At 38.0% G+C, this 21,532-nt stretch overlaps 1 protein-coding gene across 1 annotated transcript in view; it reads right to left on the bottom strand.

The window, feature by feature from the left end:
* The window catches only part of MALRD1 (MAM and LDL receptor class A domain containing 1), a 779,242-nt gene that overhangs the window by 24,524 nt on the left and 733,186 nt on the right, over positions 1–21,532 (bottom strand). The window contains exons 37-38 of the mRNA XM_047865740.1: positions 14,240–14,319; positions 14,041–14,146 (exon numbers count right to left, since the gene is read on the bottom strand). Coding sequence (XP_047721696.1) covers positions 14,041–14,146; positions 14,240–14,319 — 186 coding nt within the window. The remainder of the gene's footprint in view (positions 1–14,040; positions 14,147–14,239; positions 14,320–21,532) is intronic.

Here is a 21,532-nt window from a genome sequence, read left to right as displayed (position 1 = left end):
CACATTACAGTGCCTTGTATAGAGTCCCTGCAGTCATGTTTGTAATACTGGCCCTACCTCATATCTCTTCCATAGTTAATTTGACCAGAAATGGAGTCTTGACCCTAAGTAGGCTAATCAGAAGATCTACCTTTGGAATATGTACTGGGGACAAAAAGATAAAGATTTAGTTTCTCCACATGTCTGGGCATGTAATGGGTACTAATACCTAGCTACTAGGAGAAACCATTTAGTAATAAAGACAGGGAGTAGAGGAAATATGTCTTCAGAGAGAGAATCACCAAGCAGAGAAGCAAAAAGAAGCAGAGATGAGAAGCAGATAAGAATACCATTGGGTCCAGGTCTTCCCATCCCCATTCATTGCTATCTTTGAGCCCTGGGAAATGTACATTTTTACACTAAATTCTTTGTTTTGATTAAGCTAGCTTGAGATTCTTTCTTCCCCTGCAAAGGGTCCTCACTAATATATTTGGTAGCAAGTAGCTAACAGAAGGATCACAGAATGTATAATAAAATCTAGGAAACAAATCTCTGAAAACAACTTTAAGAGGCTTATTGCTGTATGTAGCACTGAGCTTGCGGTGCTCCATCCTATATTTTTAAAAAAAATTAATAAAATTTCTTTCAAGTCATTGAAGGGTTTCTTATGCTACAGATTGTTTTTATAAAATCTAATGGAAAATCATAAGGTTTATTTAGAGAGAGTGACAAGTTTCCTACTTACATTTATTCCTGTGCAACTCAATTTGGTATTATTTTCAGGGAGAATCAACAGACTTAAAATTTGACATGCAACTTTTTTATTTAAATGTAATCAATAGACACAAGCAGTGTTTTTGGTGATGCTCAGAAGAAATGATGGTCAATAAAGTGTCCTGTATTGGGCACCGATTATGCATACAGAGGTAGATACTGGGGACATAAAGACTGGTTAATATGGAAATAGTTAAGTAATAACACTACGTGATGATGCTGTAGTTGTCTTCCTGAGGACAACATTCTGACAGCTCAGTGACTAAACCTGAAGGAATGCCAGGATGTTTTTGCTTGGTATCCAAAATATATGGGTTTTAATAGCTCTGCCAGGCAGAAGGTGTGGAAAGCCACATGTTTTGGGGAAAAGGTGAGACTTTAGTCAAGTGTAGGGGCTGGAAGGGGCGGGGTGGTGGAAAGTTAAACTTGGTACAGTGGTCTTTGAACACTGTCACTTGAGTTTCTCTAAGTAACTTAGAAGAAAAAAAACTATGCATCTCCTCTTATATGTTTAAGGTAGCGTCTAAAATCTTTATTGTAGGTTTCGTGGTTGCAAAGGATATAATTTCTGAAATATTTTATGTGAGCTCTTTCAAATTATTGAATTTGTCTGCCATGAAATCTAAATGACAAAGTCAGTCCTGCTTTCTAATCAAATAAAACTTGATTTTCAGAAAAAGACGGACTTCATTGTTCAACTCAAATAGATATGTTAAAATGTGTTCCAGAGCAATCATCTCAATTCATTGAAATTTCACATTCTAAGTGGGAAAGGAGAGAGAAAAGTAACTTGGCAAAAGATTTCTCTCCTGCTCCCCCTTTCAGTACTTCTTAACTCCAATATCTTGCTACACGGATCTCTTTTTGGGAGGCTATATTCTCATGTCATGCCTCTATTTGTCTGCCCCCCCCCCCCAGTGTCCTCCCCTGTCCTCCCCCTTATAATTTATTTTAAAGAGATTCGGGATAGGTGTGAGGTAAAGCGACCACCTGTGAAAGAAGAAATGAGAGAGAAGTGGCAGGTCGGATGTACCTTTCTCAGTCGGAAGAAGGTATGTGAAATTTGAACATCACCTAGAAACTGCTTGTGGCATGTACCTTGGAGAAGTATTTGAGACTTCTGGTAAGCATCCTCCAGTCAGGAGACCCCTGGTAGAGAGAACGGGATCAACTCCAGTTCTAGTCTCTCTGGTTCCTTTGAGGGGCTCCTCTCCTCAGCCCCACAAGTGACCTCAGGGCAGATGTGTAGTGAGCAATTCAGAAGATCATTAACAAGACTGAGAGTACAGTCCTGAGTGATATTATTGTTAGGCAGTAATAGGGAATAAAACCTTTTGAGATTTTGGAAATTAGAAGAGAAGGTACTACAAAGTGTAAAGTGGACAGGGAGGTAAATCAGAGGGTCACAGACAGAGATGCTGTCTGGAACCTCAAGCACTGGACCTTGCCTGCCTCTTCCAGGGAGGTAGTTTAAAAACATCAAAGTGCCTGTTTTCGTTTACAGTCATTTACTTCTGTGTTCTATCATCATTCTTTGATCTTGGTCCAGTTCACATATCTTGGGCAAATTTTATAACTATATTGTCGCTTTTAATGATTAAAAGTTTTTAATGATTAAAACATAGTCCAGTCCACTTGAAAGCTGTAATATCAGATTCTAACCTCAGTTTGTGTCCTGCTCCTTTCCCATTTCACACTTGACATTTGACCATGAGACACTGCTTATAGTAAGGAAGATGATGAAGGTCATGATCTGGCTTTAAGACACCCTATCCCTTTTCTCGAGGGTTAACTTTCTGGTGTGGACACAGAAAGAGAGGAAATGGGAGGCTAAAATATCCTTTTTTTTTAATGTTTATTTATTTTGTGAGAGAGAGAGATTGAGCATGTGCAGGTTGGGGAGGGGCAGAGAGAATGGGAGAACAAGAATCCCAAGCAGTCCCATGCCCAGCACTAAGCCCCACACAGGGCTCCAACTCATGAACTTGAGCCAAAATCAAGTCAGAAACTTAACCGACTAAGCCACCCAAGCACCTCTGGAATATTCTTAATATCTAGTCAACTATCAGTAGGGGGCCCCCACCCCACCCCTGCCCATTGCACAATGAGTTTATGTAGTTCTGACTTGTTTAGGTGGACTTCCCCTGTCATGGACTCCATGGTGATAGTATATGGATTATGTGTGTTTGTGTGTATGTGTGTGTTTGTGTGTGTATAAGTCAGCTTCATTTGGACCCCTTCTATCATTAAATAAAAGAAAGAGAAGAAAGACAGTTGTGTCAGCCTTCAGCTCAGCCTGGCCCCTGCTTCCCTTCCAGGAGGGGCATTACCTCACCTAAACTGACAGGTACCCAAACAACCCTACAACTCCAGTTTATCTCCGTTCTCTGTGCTTTTTCAAATGGACTGAAGAAGGAAGTTCTAGATTCTCTTCCATTCCTTTGGAGGGTTGTGCATAACTGTGATACAGTATAATCTCTATTCCCATCTCCTGCCCTCTTACTGTTCCAGGATATATTATGCCACAGACCTTTAAGGCCAGCAGATGCAGAATACTCCCACATGGCTATCTATTTTCAGAACACTAAGCCAAAAATTATCTTAGTGTCTTTCTGCAAAAGGTACATGTGTCAAATACTCCTAAGAACTTTTCTTCTTCTACACTTTGCTTTAATGAGCACTAGGAAGCAAATTTTGCAGATTTTTCACCTTTCCTCTGGGCATTACCAATCTGAACTGTTGATTCTCTTGGGAGCCTCCCATCGTTTGATATTGGGTAGAGCTAGTGGTTGTATATCCCTCCCTTTCTTCATAGGAAAGTGGTAAAACCTCTTACCATAAATATTGCACTACCCCAAAGACAATGACTCCAAGAATGCCTTTATCTCTTCTTTCCAGTCCTTTCTTTATGGTAGACTGGAGAGATGAAAGATTGGGTGATGGCAGTATAAATGATTCTACTTCTTCCATTAGTAAGCCTCAGTGGGTTGTATCTGACCCCAATTATCAGTAGTCTTTGAAAGTTCTTCAAAATGTGTGTTCTGTGGACCCTCTTATTTGCGGAATGTAGCCAGTTTCACTGAATTTCTTGTGACTCTTCTGTGAGAGGAGTTATTATTGTCACCTAAGAGTTCGATGTGTTCAGACAGGGTGATAAAGGCAATTATATCTAAGCTTTTCAGCTTAAATAATGAAGTTACCCTTTATTTTTGGGACCTCAAAGTTAGGTTCCAGAATATGGAAATGACGGATACTAATGTCTTAGGATGTTTAAAGTCAATGTATCTAGAAAAAAAAAAAAAAAGTCCATGTGGAAGTGTAGGAAATGGTTGAAACATAATATGGATCTGGAGCTTGGAACAGAATTTCAGGAAGAGAAAGATGATTTGAAGCCATTAGCATATAGACGGCATAAAGCCTTGGAAATGAATGACATCTCCATGGAGAATGTGTAGAAGGGGAAGGGAAGCAGATATAGAGGCAAGGCCTGAGGAACATTAATACGGTTTGGAGAGAAGGAGAGAAGAGACCAGAAGTTGGAAAAAGAAAAAAAAAAGCAGAGAGAGGAAAGGTTAAGAGAGAATGAACAAGGGCTCCTGGGTGGCTCAGTGGGTTAAGTGTCCAGCTTCGGCTCAGGTCATGATCTCACCGCTCCTGGGTTCCAGCCCCACATTGGGCTCTGTGCTGACAGCTCAGAGCCTGGAGCCAGCTTCACATTCTGTGTCTCCCTCTCTCGTGCTCCCCACCCCGCTTGCACTCTGTGTGTGTCTCTCTCCTAAAAATAAATGTTTAAGAAAAAAGAGAATGAACAAAGAAACAGATGAAGGGAAAACAGAAATAGAGCTCCTTGAAGAAAGAGTATGAAGAACAAGGACAAAGGGAAAGTATAAAACTGAAGGACAGAAATGGGAAAGAAAAGGAGAAATGGCTGTCAGGCTGTGGCATAATGCCAACGGAATTTGCTTGAGAGATGTCTCCATAGCCCCAGTTATACAGGCTGTCCCACACACATCTGTAGGAGTGAAATTTAGGCTTCTTTTTGAATGTGCTCATGAGTTGTGTTAATATGAGAACTTATACATATTGTGATGTTTAATTTTATATGTCAGCCTGGCTAGTCTGTAATGCCCAATTGTTTATCCAAACACTGGTCTGGATGTTGCCATGAAGGTCTTTTTAGGTATGATTAACATTTTCAATCAGCCAAGTTTAAGTAAAGCAGATTACTTCCATAATGTGGGTGGACCTTGTTTAATCATTTGAAGACTTTAACAGCAAAGATTGAGGTTTCCAAAGAAGGAACTCTGCCTCAGGGCTACCATGTAGAAACCTATATTTGTTTCTAGTCTGATAGTTGCCTGACAGATTTTGGACTCAAGCTGGCACCATCAGCTCTTACATGAATTTTCGACTTACCAGCCTGCCCTACAAGTTTCATGCTTGGCAGCCCCCATGATCACATGAGAGAATTTTTTAAGATAAATCTGTTTCATATATTAGTATTTTAAATTATATTAATACACTTAAATGATTATGTCATAAGTATATTTTATATAAGTATGATATAAATGAACATATAGAAATAGTTTATCTTAATATATCTTATTCTATTAAAATGTATTAATATGTTTATGTATTAATGTCCTATATTATGTATGTTAATATATTAAGATATTTAAAGATGTACATATACACACACAAAGAGAAACGTTACAATACTCATCTAATTATTTCTGTAACTCTGGAGAACCCTAATATAAGTGTGCATTCTAGCACAAAATCAGTATTTCATTTAATAGCTTTGTGTATATCTTTCTCACTAGATTACAAATTCCTTTAAGTCCAGACTGTTTCTCATTCATGTTTGTATCCATTTTGTCTGGTATATTTTAGGCACATAAGAAATTAAAGAATTAATAGATGAGTAAGATCTTCTTGATAGTAATAGATTGAAAATGTCATATCTCTTTTTTCTGATGAACACCATAATTCTGTAATGACTTCCTTAATTGATGATGTCAAGATTGGTGCCTGCTAATTACCATGATTGCAGGCTGGAGATCTGAGAAGAATTCATCAAGTAGGAGTCATACAAGTTGGCACCAACGCAAATGCAGTTATCCAGTATTCTGTGACACATTGGTGTTGCTGCAAATCTAAATCTTTGATCGCAAATTCTGGCATGCAAGAGATGATATATTTTTCTTTAATTTCTTAAACTTTCACTAAATCTAATTCTGAGTCCTTATCTTGCTCAGTTCATGGAAAAGTCAATCACTTTCATTATCTGGGTGACCTGTATCCCATATGGGTGGATAGATGGGTATTGGGTAAGAACTCCCAGGGTCCTCAGTGGCACTGTAGATTGTAAGGTCTTCTTGGTTTTTTGTTTTTTGTTTTGTTTTGATTTGATTTTGAATTCAAATATGCAATACATACAGCTTTGTATTAAGTTTCAGGTATATATTATAATGAATAAAAAATTTCTACACATTTCTCAGTGCTTATTAGGATAAGTGTACTCTTCTTCCATTTTATCTATTTCACCCATTGCCCACCCACCTCCCTGCGACAACCACCAGTTTGTTCTCTGTATGAGTCTGATTTTTTTGTTTCCTTTTTCTTTGTTTTGTTTATAAAATTACACATATGAGTGAAATCATATGGTATTTGTCTTTCTCTGACAAACTTCTATCACTTAGCATTATACCCTATAGATCCATCCGTGTTGTTGCAAATGGGAAGATTTACTTCTTCCTTACAGCTGAGAAATATGCCACTGTGTGTGTGGACAGAATACTGTCCGTCTATAATGGACACTTGGGTTGCTTTCATAATTTGGCTATTGTAAATAATGCTGCAGTAAACATAAAGATGCATATACCTTTACTGGGTAAATACTCAGTAGTGGAATTACTGGATCAGATGGTAATGCTATTTTTAATTTTTTTTGACCAACTTCCATACTGTAGAGTGGCTGCACCAATATGCATTACCACCTGCAGTGTATGAAGGTTCCTCATTCTCCTCATCCTCACCAACACTTGTTATTTTTTGTCTTTTTTTAATTTTAACTATTCTGACAGCTATAAGGTGATATCTCATTGTGGTTTCAATCTGCATTTCACTTATGATTAGTGAGGTTGAACATCTTTTCACATGTCTATTGGCCATCTGTGTCTCCTTTGGTAAAATGTTGTGACCTGACACTGAGGGCCTAAATGGTCAGATCCCCTGCCCGTTATTAAGTAGATTGTTGTTTGGGTGTTGATTTATATAAGTTCTTTATTTATTTGGATATTAACCCTTTATCACATATATCATTTGCAGATATCTTCTATTCAGTAAGTTGCCTTATTGTTTTGTCAGCTGTTTCCTTTGCAGTGCAAAAGCCTTTTTTATGGTATAGTTCCAATAGTTTAATTTTACTTTTGTTTCTCTTGCCTGAAGAGACATATCTAGAAAAATGTTTCAATGGCTGTCTTCAAAGATTACTGCCTATGTTTTCTTGTATGAATTTGTTGGTTTCAGGTGTCACATTTAGATTTTCAGTCCATTTTGAGGTTCTTTTTTGTTTGTTTTTGGTATGGTCAATTTCTTTCTTTTGCATATAACTGTCCAGTTTTCCCAGCACCATTTATTGAAGAGATGTTCTTTTTCCCACTGTATACTCTTGTCTACTTTGTTGTAGATTAATTGACCATATAAGAATGGGTTTACTTTTGGGCTCTCTATTCTGTTGATCTATGTGTCTGTTATTATGCCAGTAGCATACTGTTTTGATTACTACAGCTTTGTAGTTTATCTTGATCTCTGGGATTGTGATACCTCCAGTTTTCTTCTGTTTTCAAGATGACTTCAGCTATTTGGGGTCTTTTGTAGCGCCATATAAATTTTAAGATTATGTGTTCTAGTTCCATGAAAAATGATATTGGTATTTTGATAGTGATTGCTTTAAAACTATAGATTACTTGGGTAGTATGGACATTTTAACAGTGTTGGTTCTCCCAGTTCATGAGCTTGGAATGTCATTCCATTTTGTTTCTGTGATCTTTAATTTCATTCATGAATGTGTTAAAAGAGGTTTCAGAGTAAGGATCTTTCACTTTGGTTAAGTTAATTCTTGGTATTTTATTATTTTTGGTGCAGTTATAAACAGGATTATTTTATTAATTTCCCTTTCTGCTACTTCATTATTAGTGTATAGAAATGCAGTCGATTTCCAAATGTTAAGTATGTATCTTGTAACTTTACTGAATTAATTTATCACTTCTATTAGTTTTTGGTGGAGTATTTAGGGTTGTCTATAGATAGTATCCTGTCATCTGCAAATATTGGACCTTTTACTTCTTCATTACAAATTTGGATGCCTTTTATTTCTTTTTCTTGTCTGATTGCTATGGCTAGGATTTCCAGTACTCTATTGAATAAAAGTGGTGAGAGTGGACATCCTTGTCTTATTCCTTATCTAATGGGACAAGCTCTCAGTTTTTCACCATTGAGTATGTTGTAAACTGTGGGTTTTTTTTCATATATGGCCTTTATTATGTTGCGGTATGTTCCTCTAAACCCATTTTCTTGAGTTTTTATCATGAGTCAGTGTCATACTTTGTCAAATGGTTTTTCTGCATTTACTGAGATGATCCTATGGTTATTATTCTTTCTCTTGTTAATGTGATAGATCATATTGATTGATTTGTAAATACTGAACCACAGTTATCTCTGGAATAAATCCCACTGGATCATGGTAAATGCATTTTTAGAGGTATTGTTGGATTTGATTTGCTAATATTTGTTGAGGATTTTTAAACCTATGTCATCAGAGAGACTGGCCTGTAGTTTGGTTTTTTTGTAGTGCCTTTAGCTGGTCTTGTTATGAGGGTAATGCTGGCTTTGTCCAATGAATAGAAATCTTTTTTTCAACTTCTATTTTTTGGAATACTTTGAGAAGACTAGGTATTAACTTTTCATTAAATGTTTGGTAGAATTCACCTTTGAAGCCATCTGGTCCTGGACTTTTGTTTGCTGGGAATTTTTTTTTTTGATTATTGAATCAATTTATTTGGTAGTAATTGATCTGTTCAAATTTTGTATTTCTTCCTGATTCAGATTTGAAGGTTATATGTTCCTAGGAATTTATCCATTTCTTCTAGGTGTCCAATTTGTTGGCACATAATTTGTCATAATTGCTATAATCCTTTGTATTTCTGTGGTTTCAGTTGTTATTTCTCCTCTTCATTTTGCTTTTATATATTTGAGTCCTGTCTCTATTGGCAGAGTCTGGATCAAAGTATATCAGTTTTGTTAATCTTTTCAAAAAACAGTACCTGGTTTCATTCATGTGTTCTCTTGTTTTCTTGGTCTCTCTTTCACTTAGTTCTGCTGTCATCTTTATTAATTTATTCCTTCTACTGGCTTTGGGCTTTGTTTTTCTTGCTTTTTAGGTGCAAGGTTGTTGCTTATTTGAGACTTTTATTCTTGAGGTAGACCTTTGTTGCTATAAACTTCCCTTTTAGAACAGCTTTTGCTGCATCCAAAATATTTTGGCCTGTTGGGTTTTCATTTACATTTGTATCAATGTACTTGTTGATTTTTATTTGATTTATTGGTTTAGTAGCATGTTATTTAGCTTCCATGTATTTGTGTTCTTTCCAGATTTTTTTGTAATTGGTTTATACATTCATACCATTGTGGTCAGAGAAGAAGCATGATATGATTTCAGTTCTTTTGAAATTGTTGGGACTTATTTTGCGGCCTAACATGATCTATTCTGGAGAATGTCCCATGTGCCCTTGAAAACAATATTTATTCTTTTGTTTTGGGATAGAATGTTCTGAATATACTTATTAGATCCATCTAGTCCAATGTGTCATTCAAAGCCACTGTTTGTATGTTGATTTTCTGTCTGGATGATCTATCCATTGATATAAATGGGGTATTAAAGTCCCCTAATATTATTATGGTAAGTTTTTTTATTTAATATCTTTTAATAGTTGCTTTATGTATTAGGTACTTCTGTGTCGGGTACATACATTTTTTTATTTTTTTTTTAAAAATTTTTAACATTCATTTTTGAGAGAGAGAGCATGAGTGGGGGAGGGTAGAGAGAGAGGGAGACATAGAATCCGAAGCAGTCTCCAGGCTCTGAGTTGTCAGCACAGAGCCCCGACGCAGGGCTCGAATTCATGGACTGTGAGATCATGACCTGAGCTGAAGTCGGATGCTTAACTGAATGAGTCAACCAGGCACCCTGGGTATGTACATTTTTACAATTGTTTTATTATCTTGTTGGATTACTCCCTTTATCATTAACTAGCTAATGTTGTTGTCTCTTGTTACAGTTGTTGCTTAAGGTCTATTTTATCTAATATCAGGTACAGTTACCCAACTTTTTTAGTGCTTCCATTTGCATGGTAAATGTTTTTACATCCCTTTGCTTTCAATCTGCATGTGTCTTTAGGTCTGAAGTAAGTCTCTTGTAGGCAGCATGCATATAGGTCTTGCTTTTTAATCCAGTCACTCTATGTCTTTTGATTGGAGTTATTATTCCATTTACATGCAAAGTAATTATCAATAGGTATGTCTTTACTGACATTTTGTAACTTGTTTTATGGTTGTTTGTGTAGTTCTTCCTTCTTTCTTTGCTTGCTCTCTTCCCTTGTGGTGCTCTGGCCTTCTTTAATGTCTTCCTTCTTTTTTATTTTTTTGCGTATCTGCTATAGATTTGTGATTTGTGGTTACCATTTGGTTATATATAACATCTTATGCATACAGCAGTCTACATTAGATTGGTGATTGCTTAAATTGGGATCCATTCTAAAAGCACCAGATTTTTACCCCCCTCCAAGTTTTATGTGTATATTTTACACATCCTTTTATTTGTGAATCCCTTAACTGATGTTTATACATATAATTGATTTCACTGTTCTTCTGTTTTATCTCTGTATTTGTATCATATGTACATATCTAGTACATGTACTTATTTTATTTCACTTTATTTTTAAATTTATTTAATCTCTACACACAGTGTATACAGAGCAAGAGTCATATGCAGAGATCAAGAGTCATATGCTCTTCCCACTGAGCCAGCCAGGTGCCTCAAATCTGGTGCTTTTCTTGTTTTTATTTGCTTATGCCAGATTTTTTTCATATTTTCTTCTGTTTATAGCCTTTTCTTTCCACTCACAGTCCATTTTAACATTTCTTGTATGACTGATTTAGTGGTGATGAACATTTTTAACTTGTGTCTGTGATCTCTTTGTTTCTCTTTGTATTTTGAATGATAGCCTTGCTGGGTAGAATATTTTTGGTTGCAGGTTCTTTCCCTTTCAGCACTCTGAATAGATCCATCTCCCTCTTTTCTGGCCTGCAAAGTTTCTGATGAAAAAAATCAGCTGACAGCCTGATGCGTTTCCCTTGTAGGTGCCTGTTTTCTTTTCTCTTGCTGTTCTTAAGATTCACTTTTTATCACTACTTTTTGCCATTCTAATTATTATATGTCTTGGTGTGAACCTCCTTGAGTTGATTTTGTTGGGGTCTCTCTGTACCTCCTAGATTTGGATTTGTTTCCTTCCCCAGATTAGGGAAGTTTTCAGCTATTATTTCCTTAAATACATTTTCTCCCCTCTTTTCTTTCTGTTCTCCTTCTAAGATCCCTATAATGTGATTATTATTACACTTGATAATAATCCTGAGTTCCTTTAATCTATTCTCCATTTTTATTATTATTTTTCTTACTACTTTTCAGCTTGTTGCTGTCCTCCAGGCTGCTGATCCATTCTTCTGCTTCCTCTCTAGTCTACTATTTATTTCCTATATGTAGTTTTAAATGTTTGTTTATTTATTTTGAGAGACTGAGTGAGTGGGGGAGGGGCAGAGGGAGAGAGAATCCCAAGCAGGCTCTGTGATGTCAGCATGGACAACAACGTGGGGGCTCAATCCCAGCAACTGTGAGATCACGACCTGAGCTGAAACCAAGAGTCCAACACTCAACCGACTGAGCCACACATGCGCCTCTCCCTATAGTGTATTTTAATTTCAGTTATTTAGTTCTTCATTTCTGATTGGTTGTTTGTTTATTTTAGGTTTTCTGTCTCTTTGTTGAAGGTCTCAGTGAGATCCTCCACTCTGTTCTCTCATCCAGTATCTTTATGACCATCTCTATCAGGTATATTGCTTATCTCCATTTCTTTAGCTCTTCTGTTGTCATTTTGTCCTCTTCTCTCATTTGTGATCTATTCTTCTGTCTCTTCATTTTGTCTAAGTCTTTATAATTCTTATTATATAATAGGAAAGTCAGTTATATTCTGACTTGAAATTGGGGCCTGATGAAGAAGAGGTCCTGTGGCGCTTTGTTCTGTGTCCTGTTCACCAGAGCCAGTGACTATAGAGGTGACCTATGTATTGCATATGCCCCACTGTTGTGGCTTAGCCTCATTTGCCTTCTGTCCATTCAGCTGCAGTGGCCCCCTTTCTCTTTTGTGGGTAGGATTTGGTCCTTGTGCTGTTAAGGGGCTAATCTGAGTCTGTCCTGAACATTAACTTGGGTTAGACCAAATGCCTGCCATCAGCCCATTTTCTGGGGCTGTGGAATCATGATATTGTAGGACACTCTCCCTGCATTGTCCCCTGAGAGCTTTTCATTGGTGAGTGGGGTCTTCACTGAGACAAAACCTCTGCCCCCTACCTATTAGGGTTGCAGTTACCCTGAACTACAGGGTTTTTTCCTTGTGCTGTCCCCTGTGAGGTTTGTGTTGGTGGGTGGTGTTGGCAGTCTGATTAGATATCTGCCCACAGTCCCCTGATAGAGCTGCAGTGGGATTGATGTGTGTGGCAATTTTCCCTTCTCCCCAGAGCAGGAGTCACTTCAGAGTGGTGCTGTTCACAGTTGTGTTGTTTGCAGGGTGATATTCATCAGAAGCTATGGAGAGACTCCACCCCAGTGGAGCAGGTTGAATGGAGTGAGTCTTCAGTAGAACACAGGGCGTGTGGTGTTAGCAAGGTAAGTGGAAAGTGTTACCGGTTCCTAGCAGGGCTACGTGTAGAATGAGATTTGACAGTCGCTGCTTTGGAGTGACTCCTGCCCAGTTGTGCAGGTATGATGAGGCATATCCATAGGAGGACACTGGTGCAGGGTATGTAGTGTTAGAAAGCTACGTAAAGAGTGTTCATACTCATTCTTGAAGGTGTCTGGTTGTCTAAGATGTCAGGGGGGAGAAATGTCACCTTCTGGCTCTTATTTTCTTGGATAAGTCTCCTAATGATCCCTGCCCTTCCAACATCCATTCTGAGATTAGTAAAGATATCTACTTTATGCATACTCCAGGTAGTTTTTAAGCTGCTGCTTCTATGCTGTATATTTTGGAGGGTTGTTTGTTATACTCTGTCTTTAAGGGTGTGGACTCAGTTTCATACTGTCCTCTAGCTCTTCCAGAGTAGAGTCTGCTGATTTTTAAAGCACCCAATTTTAAGCTCTGCTGGTTATAAAAACTCCAACAGTTAAGCCCCACTGGTTTTCAAAGTCAAATATTATGGGGACTTGTCTTTCCAGTGCAGGACCACCATGTCTGGGGTGCCTATTGTGAGGTCTGTTCATCTACCTGCTTTGTGATTGTGGTATCCCTCCTGTTTGTGGTTAATCTTGTGGGAGTTTGGTTCCTGACTGTTTTCTGTCCTTTCTGCCATTTTTAATGTGGCCTCTGCTCTAGAATTAACTGCATGGGGCCTCTTCTGCCATTCTTCGGGTCATTTTCTGAGTTAGTTGTACTGATGTGGCTATTATGAAGTATATCCATAGGAGGAGGTGCACTTAGGATCCTCCTTCTCTGCTATCTTCCCAGGCTCTCCTTCCAATTGGGGTCTTGTTGGTTTTGCATTAGTTCCGTTAGGCGCAGCAGCTATTGGTCTCTGTTCTGTATATTACTTGGACCATGGGAGTCTTAGCCTGAAACACTGATGTTAAGAGTTCACTGGGAGAGCCAAGAAAATATCTGTTGTGCAGTTCCCCAGGCATCACCAGCAAGTGGGACACTCATGTCTTTTAATCTGTGCAGAATGCCACTTTCCCTTTCATGTCATTATCAAAACTACTTTTAACATAATGTGAAAAGTAAACTTAAGGCCTTTTACTGAAAAAAGAAGAATGATTATTGTTAAGGAGCTCCTACATCATGGCCAGAAAGAAAAAAATCCATAAAGTATAGAAACACAAAGTTACCTGCATATAAAATGGAGTAAAAGAAAAATAGAGCAAATGAAATGTTTCAGAAAATTGTTTTACCACAGTACCTTTTACTCAGTAATGGTCCTTTTCTGTTTGCAAGAAAACACAAGACTGCAACTGTAATATGAATCATCAAGAAAGCTGATCCAATGCCCAGGAAAGTCCATATGTCTGGAATTTCAAACCAATTAAAAAGATAAATATGTAGTGAAAACCATTACAAATTCCAAATTCAAGGAAATATTTAGTCACAATGTCACCTACTATTCTGAGGGTATATGAAATCTGCAGGAGAAGGGTTAACCTTGATGTGGCATCGATTTCCTTTCCATCCTTGTCCACAACTGAAAATAAGATAAAAACTTAGGTTAAAAAAAAATAAGTGGAAACATAGTTTAGCAGTACTGTCATGGAATAAAATTATGAATGTCAATAAATAATCGTACAAGGGAGTATGGGTAACTTTGATAAGAAACCAAAAATATTAAACCAAAGCAAAAGCAAAATTTTTCTGTTTTCATAATTGTGTAAGATGACTTTCATAAAACTATTTATTACCTTCTTGGGGTAGCTGGGTGGCTCAGTCAGCTAAGCATCTGGCTCTTGATCTCAGTTCAGGTCATGATCTCATGGTTCATGATCTCACGGTTCATGAAATTGAGCCCCATATCAGGCTCTGCACTGACAGCATGGAGCCTACCTGAGCCTCTCTCTCTCAAAATAAATCAATAAATTAAAAATATATATTTATCACCTTCTTGATTTTATTTATAAGATAGGAGCTCAGCTTTCACATTCTCCTTTGTTGTTTTCAAAAGTGTGACTTGATTTTTGCAATCCCTATCAAAATAACACCAGCATTCTTCACGGAGCTAGCATAAACAGCCCTAAAATTTGTATGGAACCAGAAAAGAACCTGAATAGCTCAGACTTGAAGATGTATTACAAAGCTGTAATCATCAAGACAGTATGGTACTGGCACAAAAACAGACACTCAGATCAGTGGAACAGAATAGAGATCCAAGAAATGGACCCATAAACATATGGCCAACTAATCTTTGACAAAGCAGGAAAGAATATCCAATGGAACAAAGTCTCTTCAGCAAATGGTGCTGGGAAAACTGGACAGTGATATGCAGAAAAATGAACCTGAACCACTTTCTTACACCATACACAAAAATAAACTCAAAATGGATGAAAGACCTAAACATAGACAAGATGCCATAAAAATTCTAGAGGAGAAATCAGACAAAACCTCTTTGATTCAGCCACAGCAACTTCTTACTCAACATGTCTCCAGAGGCAAGAGAAACCAAAGCAAAAATGACCTATTGGGACTTTATCAAAATAAAAAGCTTCTGCACAGCGAAGGAAACAATCAGGAAAACTAAAAGGCAAGTGACAAAATGGGAGAAGATATTTGCAAACGACATATCAGGTAAAGGGTTAGTATCCAAAATCTATAAAGAACTTATCAAACTCAACACCCAAAACAAAAATAATCCAGTGAAGAAATGGGCAAAAAATGAATAGACACTTCCAAAGAAGACATCCAAATGGCAAACAGACACATGAAAAGATGCTCAACATCACTCATCATAGGGAAATACAAAGTAAAACCACAATGAGATACCATTTACTCCAGTGAAAATGGCTAAAATTAACAACTCAGGCAATGACAGATGTTGGCGAGGATGCGGAGAAAGAGGATCTCTTTTGCACTGCTGGTGGGAATGCAAACTGGTGCAGCCACTCTGGAAAACAGTATGGAAGGTCCTCAAAAAATTAAAAATAGAACTACCCTACAACCCAGCAATTGAACTACTAGGTATTTAAGTGATACAGGTGTGCTGTTTTGAAGGGGCACATGCACCCCAATGTTTATAGCAGCACTATCAACAACAGCCAAAGTATGGAAAGAGCCCAAATGTCCATCAGCAGATGAATGGATAAAGATGTGGTATATATAAAGAATGGACTATCACTCGGCAATCAAAAAGAATGAAATCTTGCCATTTGCAGCTACACGGATGGAACTGGAGGGTATTATACTAAGTGAAATTAGCCAGAGAAAGACAAATATGATGTGACTTCACTAATATGAGGACCCTAAGATACAAAACAGATGAACATAAGGGAAGGGAAGTAAAAATAATATAAGAACAGGGAGGGGGACAAAATATAAAAGACTCTTAAATATGGAGAACAAACACAGGGTTGCTGGAGGGGCTGAGGGAGGGGGATGGGCTAAATGGGTAAGGGGAATTAAGGAATCTAGTCCTGAAATCATTGTTGTACTATATGCTAACTTGGATGTAAATTAAAAACAAAAAAGTTACTTGATTTTTACCAGTGTCCACTATTACTTTATTGATTTGTCTCAAACCTTAAAGCTAGCACTCTTTTCAGTAGTGAATGGATTTCTGTTTTTCAATACTGATGAGAATATTCAAATTGAAGATTTACATATCAGAGAGAACATTTATCCCAAAAATCAGGATGATCCTCCAAGTATATAGATTTGAAATCAGGTAAATAATCTCATTGGATATACCTATACTACTACTAGGATTTAATTAACTTTGCTTTATTTAGGGATGTCATAATGAAACCTAGAACACTGGGAGTATTTCTTTTATGGGTGGCTTTCTGAATGTTCAGAAATGGGATTAGTTTGTACATCAAAGGGAAATAAGGTTTATTCTTAAGCAGTAAGTATGTCATTTTTTTTTTTCTGGTATAAGTGTGTTTGCATGGAAGTGTGAAAACTTACTCATTTTTTCCCAAAAATATCAGAATAGAAATGATTATTTGTATTTATGTTTGGTTGAATTTTCTGCCAAGTTCATGGTACATGCCACAAAACAGGATTAAAAAGTAGCTTTTGAATGTTTTGTGCTTTAAAGCTGTGTGTTACAAGCAATGCTTCTTCAGTACACAGTTATTGTATTTTCCCTCAATCTTTTTGAATTTGAAAATTTGAATGCTTTTTAATGTTTATTTATTTGGAGAGAGAGCAAGCTGGGGAGGGTAAAAGAGAGAGGGAGGCAGAGGATCCTGAGCAGGCTCCTTGCTGTCAGCACAGAGCTCGATATGGGGCTCAAACTCATGAACCATGAGATTATGACCTGGGCCAATACCAAGAGTTGGACACTTAACCAACTGAGCCACCCAGGCGCCCCTAGAATTTGAAGGCTTAATGGCAATTCCTTCACAAAAGCAGTAGCTTCTTTAAATATAGAAAGCTTACTGATTCAAGAAAGTCCATAAGAATGCCATTTTTCCTTCACAGAACTAGAATAATACTAAAATATATATGAAACCACAAGAGACCCTGAATGTCCAAAGCAGTCTTAGAAAAGAACAATGCTGCAGGTATCACAATCCCAGATTTCAAGATGTACTACAAAGAAGTAGTAATCAAAACAGTATGGTACTGGCACAAAAATACGTAGATGAATGGAAAAGAATAGACAGCCCAGAAATAAATCCATGCTTATGTGGTCAAGAAGTCTTTGAAAAAGGAGGCAAGAATGTACATGCAGAAAAGACAGTCTCTTCAATAAATGGTGCTGGGAAAACTGAACAGTTAAAAGCAAAAGAATGAAATTGAACACTTTCTTACACCATACACAAAAATAAACTCAAAATGGATTAAAGACCTAGATGTGAGACCTGAAACCATAAAACTCCTTGAGGAAAACATAAGCAATAATTTCTTTGCATTGACCTTAGCAACATTCTTCTGGATAAATCTCCTCAGGCAAGGGAAACAAAAGCAAAATTGGGACTATACCAAAATTAAAAAGCTTTTGCTCCGCAAAGGAAACCATCAACAAAAGGGCAAGTTACTGAGTGGGAGAAGAAATTTGCAAATGATACATCTGACAAGTGTCTGCTTGAATGTGTCTATTAAGATAAATTCCAGTGGGAAGTACCTTGGAATACCAGTTTAAAAAAATACTGGAGAGACTTCTGGGTAAGATGGCAGTAGGAAAATCCTAAGCTCACTTCATCCCACAGATACATGTAGGTAACAACCATATCAATGTAAATAACCCAGAGAATGACCCAAAGACTGTCAGAACAGACTCTCCACAGCTAAATGTAGAGAAAAGGTCATTTGGAAGAGGGTAGGAAGGGCAGAGATCAGGTTGGAAGCCAAACTGATCCATGAATGTATGTGGGAGGGATGGATGCAGGTGTGGAGAGGGGAGAGGAACACAACAGACACCCAGACAGGGGACCTTCACTGGGAAGAGGAATCCATTTAAAATTTGGCTTTGAAAACTAGATAGGCTTAACTTCATGAGTTTTTTAACGATCACTGGGGCTCGACATCTGAAACTTTAAAAATCATTTTGTTTTGGGGCACCTGGATGGCTCAATTGGTTAAGTGTCTAAGTCTTGATTTTGGCTCAGGTCATGATGTTACAGTTTGTGAGATCAAGTGCCACATAGGGCTCTGCGTGACAATGCAGAGCCTGCTTGGGATTCCCTCTCCCCCCCCCCCCCCCCCCCCCCCCGCCTCACTCACACTTTCTCTCCAAAGTAAATAAATTTAAAATAAGTAAATAAATTAGTGGGTTTGGCTTTGGGAGAGCCAGAGGGCTATAGGAAACTCAGTCCCTGCCCTTAAAGGGATGGCATAACAACCTCCCTGAGATACAACATAGAAGCAGCAATTTGAAAAACACTGGGGTATATGGGAAGGAGATTTGTTTACTAATCTCAGAACATTTTGCTGGAGGGACAGGGATCTGGGAGGCTACTCCAAAAACAAAAGAACTGGTGGCACCATTTCCTTGTACCATCCCCTGCCTAGATAACAGTGATACCTCCATGAACCAGCACAGCTTGAACACTCACGACCTAGTTAGTGGCTCCACCCCCACCCACTCAGCAGTTTTCCAAAGCAGCCACAGGTCCCCTCCCACAGCTGACCAGTGCTAACCTTGCTAATACCACTTACCTTGTCCCTGCATTTTTCTCTGTACCCACCTCCTCCCTCCAAACTGGTGTTGGCAGGAGTTTCCAAAGCAATTTCAGGTCTCCTCCTACAGCCAACTTGTACAAACCTTGTTAACACTGATGTCCCTCCCTTCACACTGTGTTCTCCTGTGGACCTGCCCCTTTCAACATGCACTTGACTGGAGTCCATCCAAAGCTGTACCAAAGCGTGCACTGTGCAAGCAGCACAGACAGGTACCAGCACCACTTCAAAGTCCTGCACTGTGGGGAGGGAAAAAGAAAACAAAACATACCAGTTCTGTGGTCACAGCCGTAGGCTGGGGGCAGACATCTGCTCTGGATTCAGGCTCTGCCCACCAATGAAAGCTGCTGTGGGGACAGCACCAGGGTGATACCACAGCTCTGGCAAATGCCCAGTCTGATCCAACTGAAGCCCAAGGAGACCCTAGACTGGCCCTTAAACAGAAGGATCAACTCCTGTCCATAGCAAGAAAAGAGAACCATTGCAGGCAACTGGAATGAAGGTAAATGTGGTTCAGACATATTGGTAGGATGCATATAACATATCAGATACACTTCTGAAGCATCAGGTTCTTATGAATGGGGGACATTGTACTATAAAGCTCTATAGGGGTTCTTTTTAATAATGCCAGTACTTTCAAGAGAAGGAGATATATCTGAATTTTCTAACACATAGAAACAGACTCAAAGTGAGTTAGACAAAATGAGAGAAATATGTCCCATATGAAAGAACTGAACAAAATCTCAGCAAGAGAGCTAAACGAAATGGAGATAATATGCCTCATAAAGAATTCAGAATAATGGCCATAAAGATACTAAACTTGAGGAAAGAGTAGAGAATCTCAGTGCCACCTTCAGCAAAGGGATAGAAAACATAAAAGAACCAATGAGAGATGAATTAATATGTGAAATTAAAAATACACCTGAGAGAATAAATTGTAGACTAGTAGAAGCAAAATAATGGATTAGCGAGCTGGAAGACAGAGTAATAGAAAGCAATGAAGCTGGGGCGCCTGGGTGGCGCAGTCGGTTAAGCGTCCGACTTCAGCCAGGTCACGATCTCGAGGTCCGTGAGTTCGAGCCCCGCGTCGGGCTCTGGGCTGATGGCTCAGGGCCTGGAGCCTGTTTCCGATTCTGTGTCTCCCTCTCTCTCTGCCCCTCCCCCGTTCATGCTCTGTCTCTCTCTGTCCCAAAAATAAATAAACGTTGAAAAAAAAAAAAAGAAAGCAATGAAGCTGAACAAGAGAAAAAAAGTGAGATAGATTAAGGGAACTCAGCAACACCATCACGTGTAATACTATTCACATTATTGAGATCCTAGAAGAAAAAGAGAAAAGGGAGAAGAACATCTATATAAATAAGTAATAGCTGAAAACTTCCCTAATCTGGGGAAGGAAACAGAAAACCAGATCCAGGAGGCACAGAGAACCTGCAACAAAATTAACCCAAGGAGCTTCACATCAAGATACATAATAAACTGGCAAAAGTAGTGATAAAGAAAATTCTAAAAGCAGCAAGAGAAAAGAAAATAGGTACCTACAAAGGAAACCCCATAAGCTATCAGATGACTTTTTAGCAGAAATTTTGCAGGCCAGAAGGGATGTGGCATATTCAAAGTGCTGAAAGGAAAAACAACAACAACAACAACAACAACAACAACAAAAAACCAACCCCTAAAACCAAGAATACTTTAACCATCAGGGCTATCACGCACAGTAGATGAAGAGTTTTCCAGACAAACAAAAGTTAAAGGAGTTCATGAACACTAAACCAGTTTTACAAGATATATTAAATTCGGACTCTTTGAGTTGAAAAGAAAGACCATAAGCAGCAGTTAGAAAAGTAGAAAGCACAAAAGCAATAAAATTAAGTATATTAATAAAAATCCATCAATGGATTCACATAATGAAAGAATGTAAAGCATGAATGACACCATATACCTAAAATGTGTGGAGGAGATGAGTAAAAAGTTAGTGCTTTTACAATGGGTTCAAACCTAAAGTGACCATCAACTGAATACAGTCTGCTATATGCATCAGTGTTATATATAAACCTATTGGTAAACACAAATCAAAAACTGGTTATAGATACATGAGTAAAGATAAAGGAATCCAAACAAACAACTAAAGAAAGCCAGCAAAGCATGAGAGAAGATAGCAAGAGAAGGAACAGAGGAAGAACTATAAAACAACCATAAAACAAGTAACAGAAGGGTAATAAGTACCTATCAGTAATTACTTTGAATGTAAATGGACTAAATGCTCCAATCAAAACACACAAGTTTGACAGAATGGATAAAAAAGCAAGACCCATCTATATGCTGCATACAGGATACTCAATTCAGACCTAAAGACGCATGCACATTGAAAGTGAAGGAATGGGAAAGCTTTTGTCATGCAAAATGTGAATGAAAAGAAATCTGGGATAGCAATACTTATATCAGAGAAAACTGACTATAAAATAAAGATTGCAACAAAAGACAAAAAAGGATAGTACGTAAGGGGAAAAATCCAACAAGAAGATATAATGATTGTAAATATTTATGCACCCAACATGAAAGCACCC

This window comes from Prionailurus viverrinus, chromosome B4, assembly GCF_022837055.1.
Source record: "Prionailurus viverrinus isolate Anna chromosome B4, UM_Priviv_1.0, whole genome shotgun sequence".
In the NCBI taxonomy this organism is placed as follows: Eukaryota; Metazoa; Chordata; class Mammalia; order Carnivora; family Felidae; genus Prionailurus; species Prionailurus viverrinus.
This window is presented reverse-complemented; position numbering and strand designations above follow the sequence as displayed.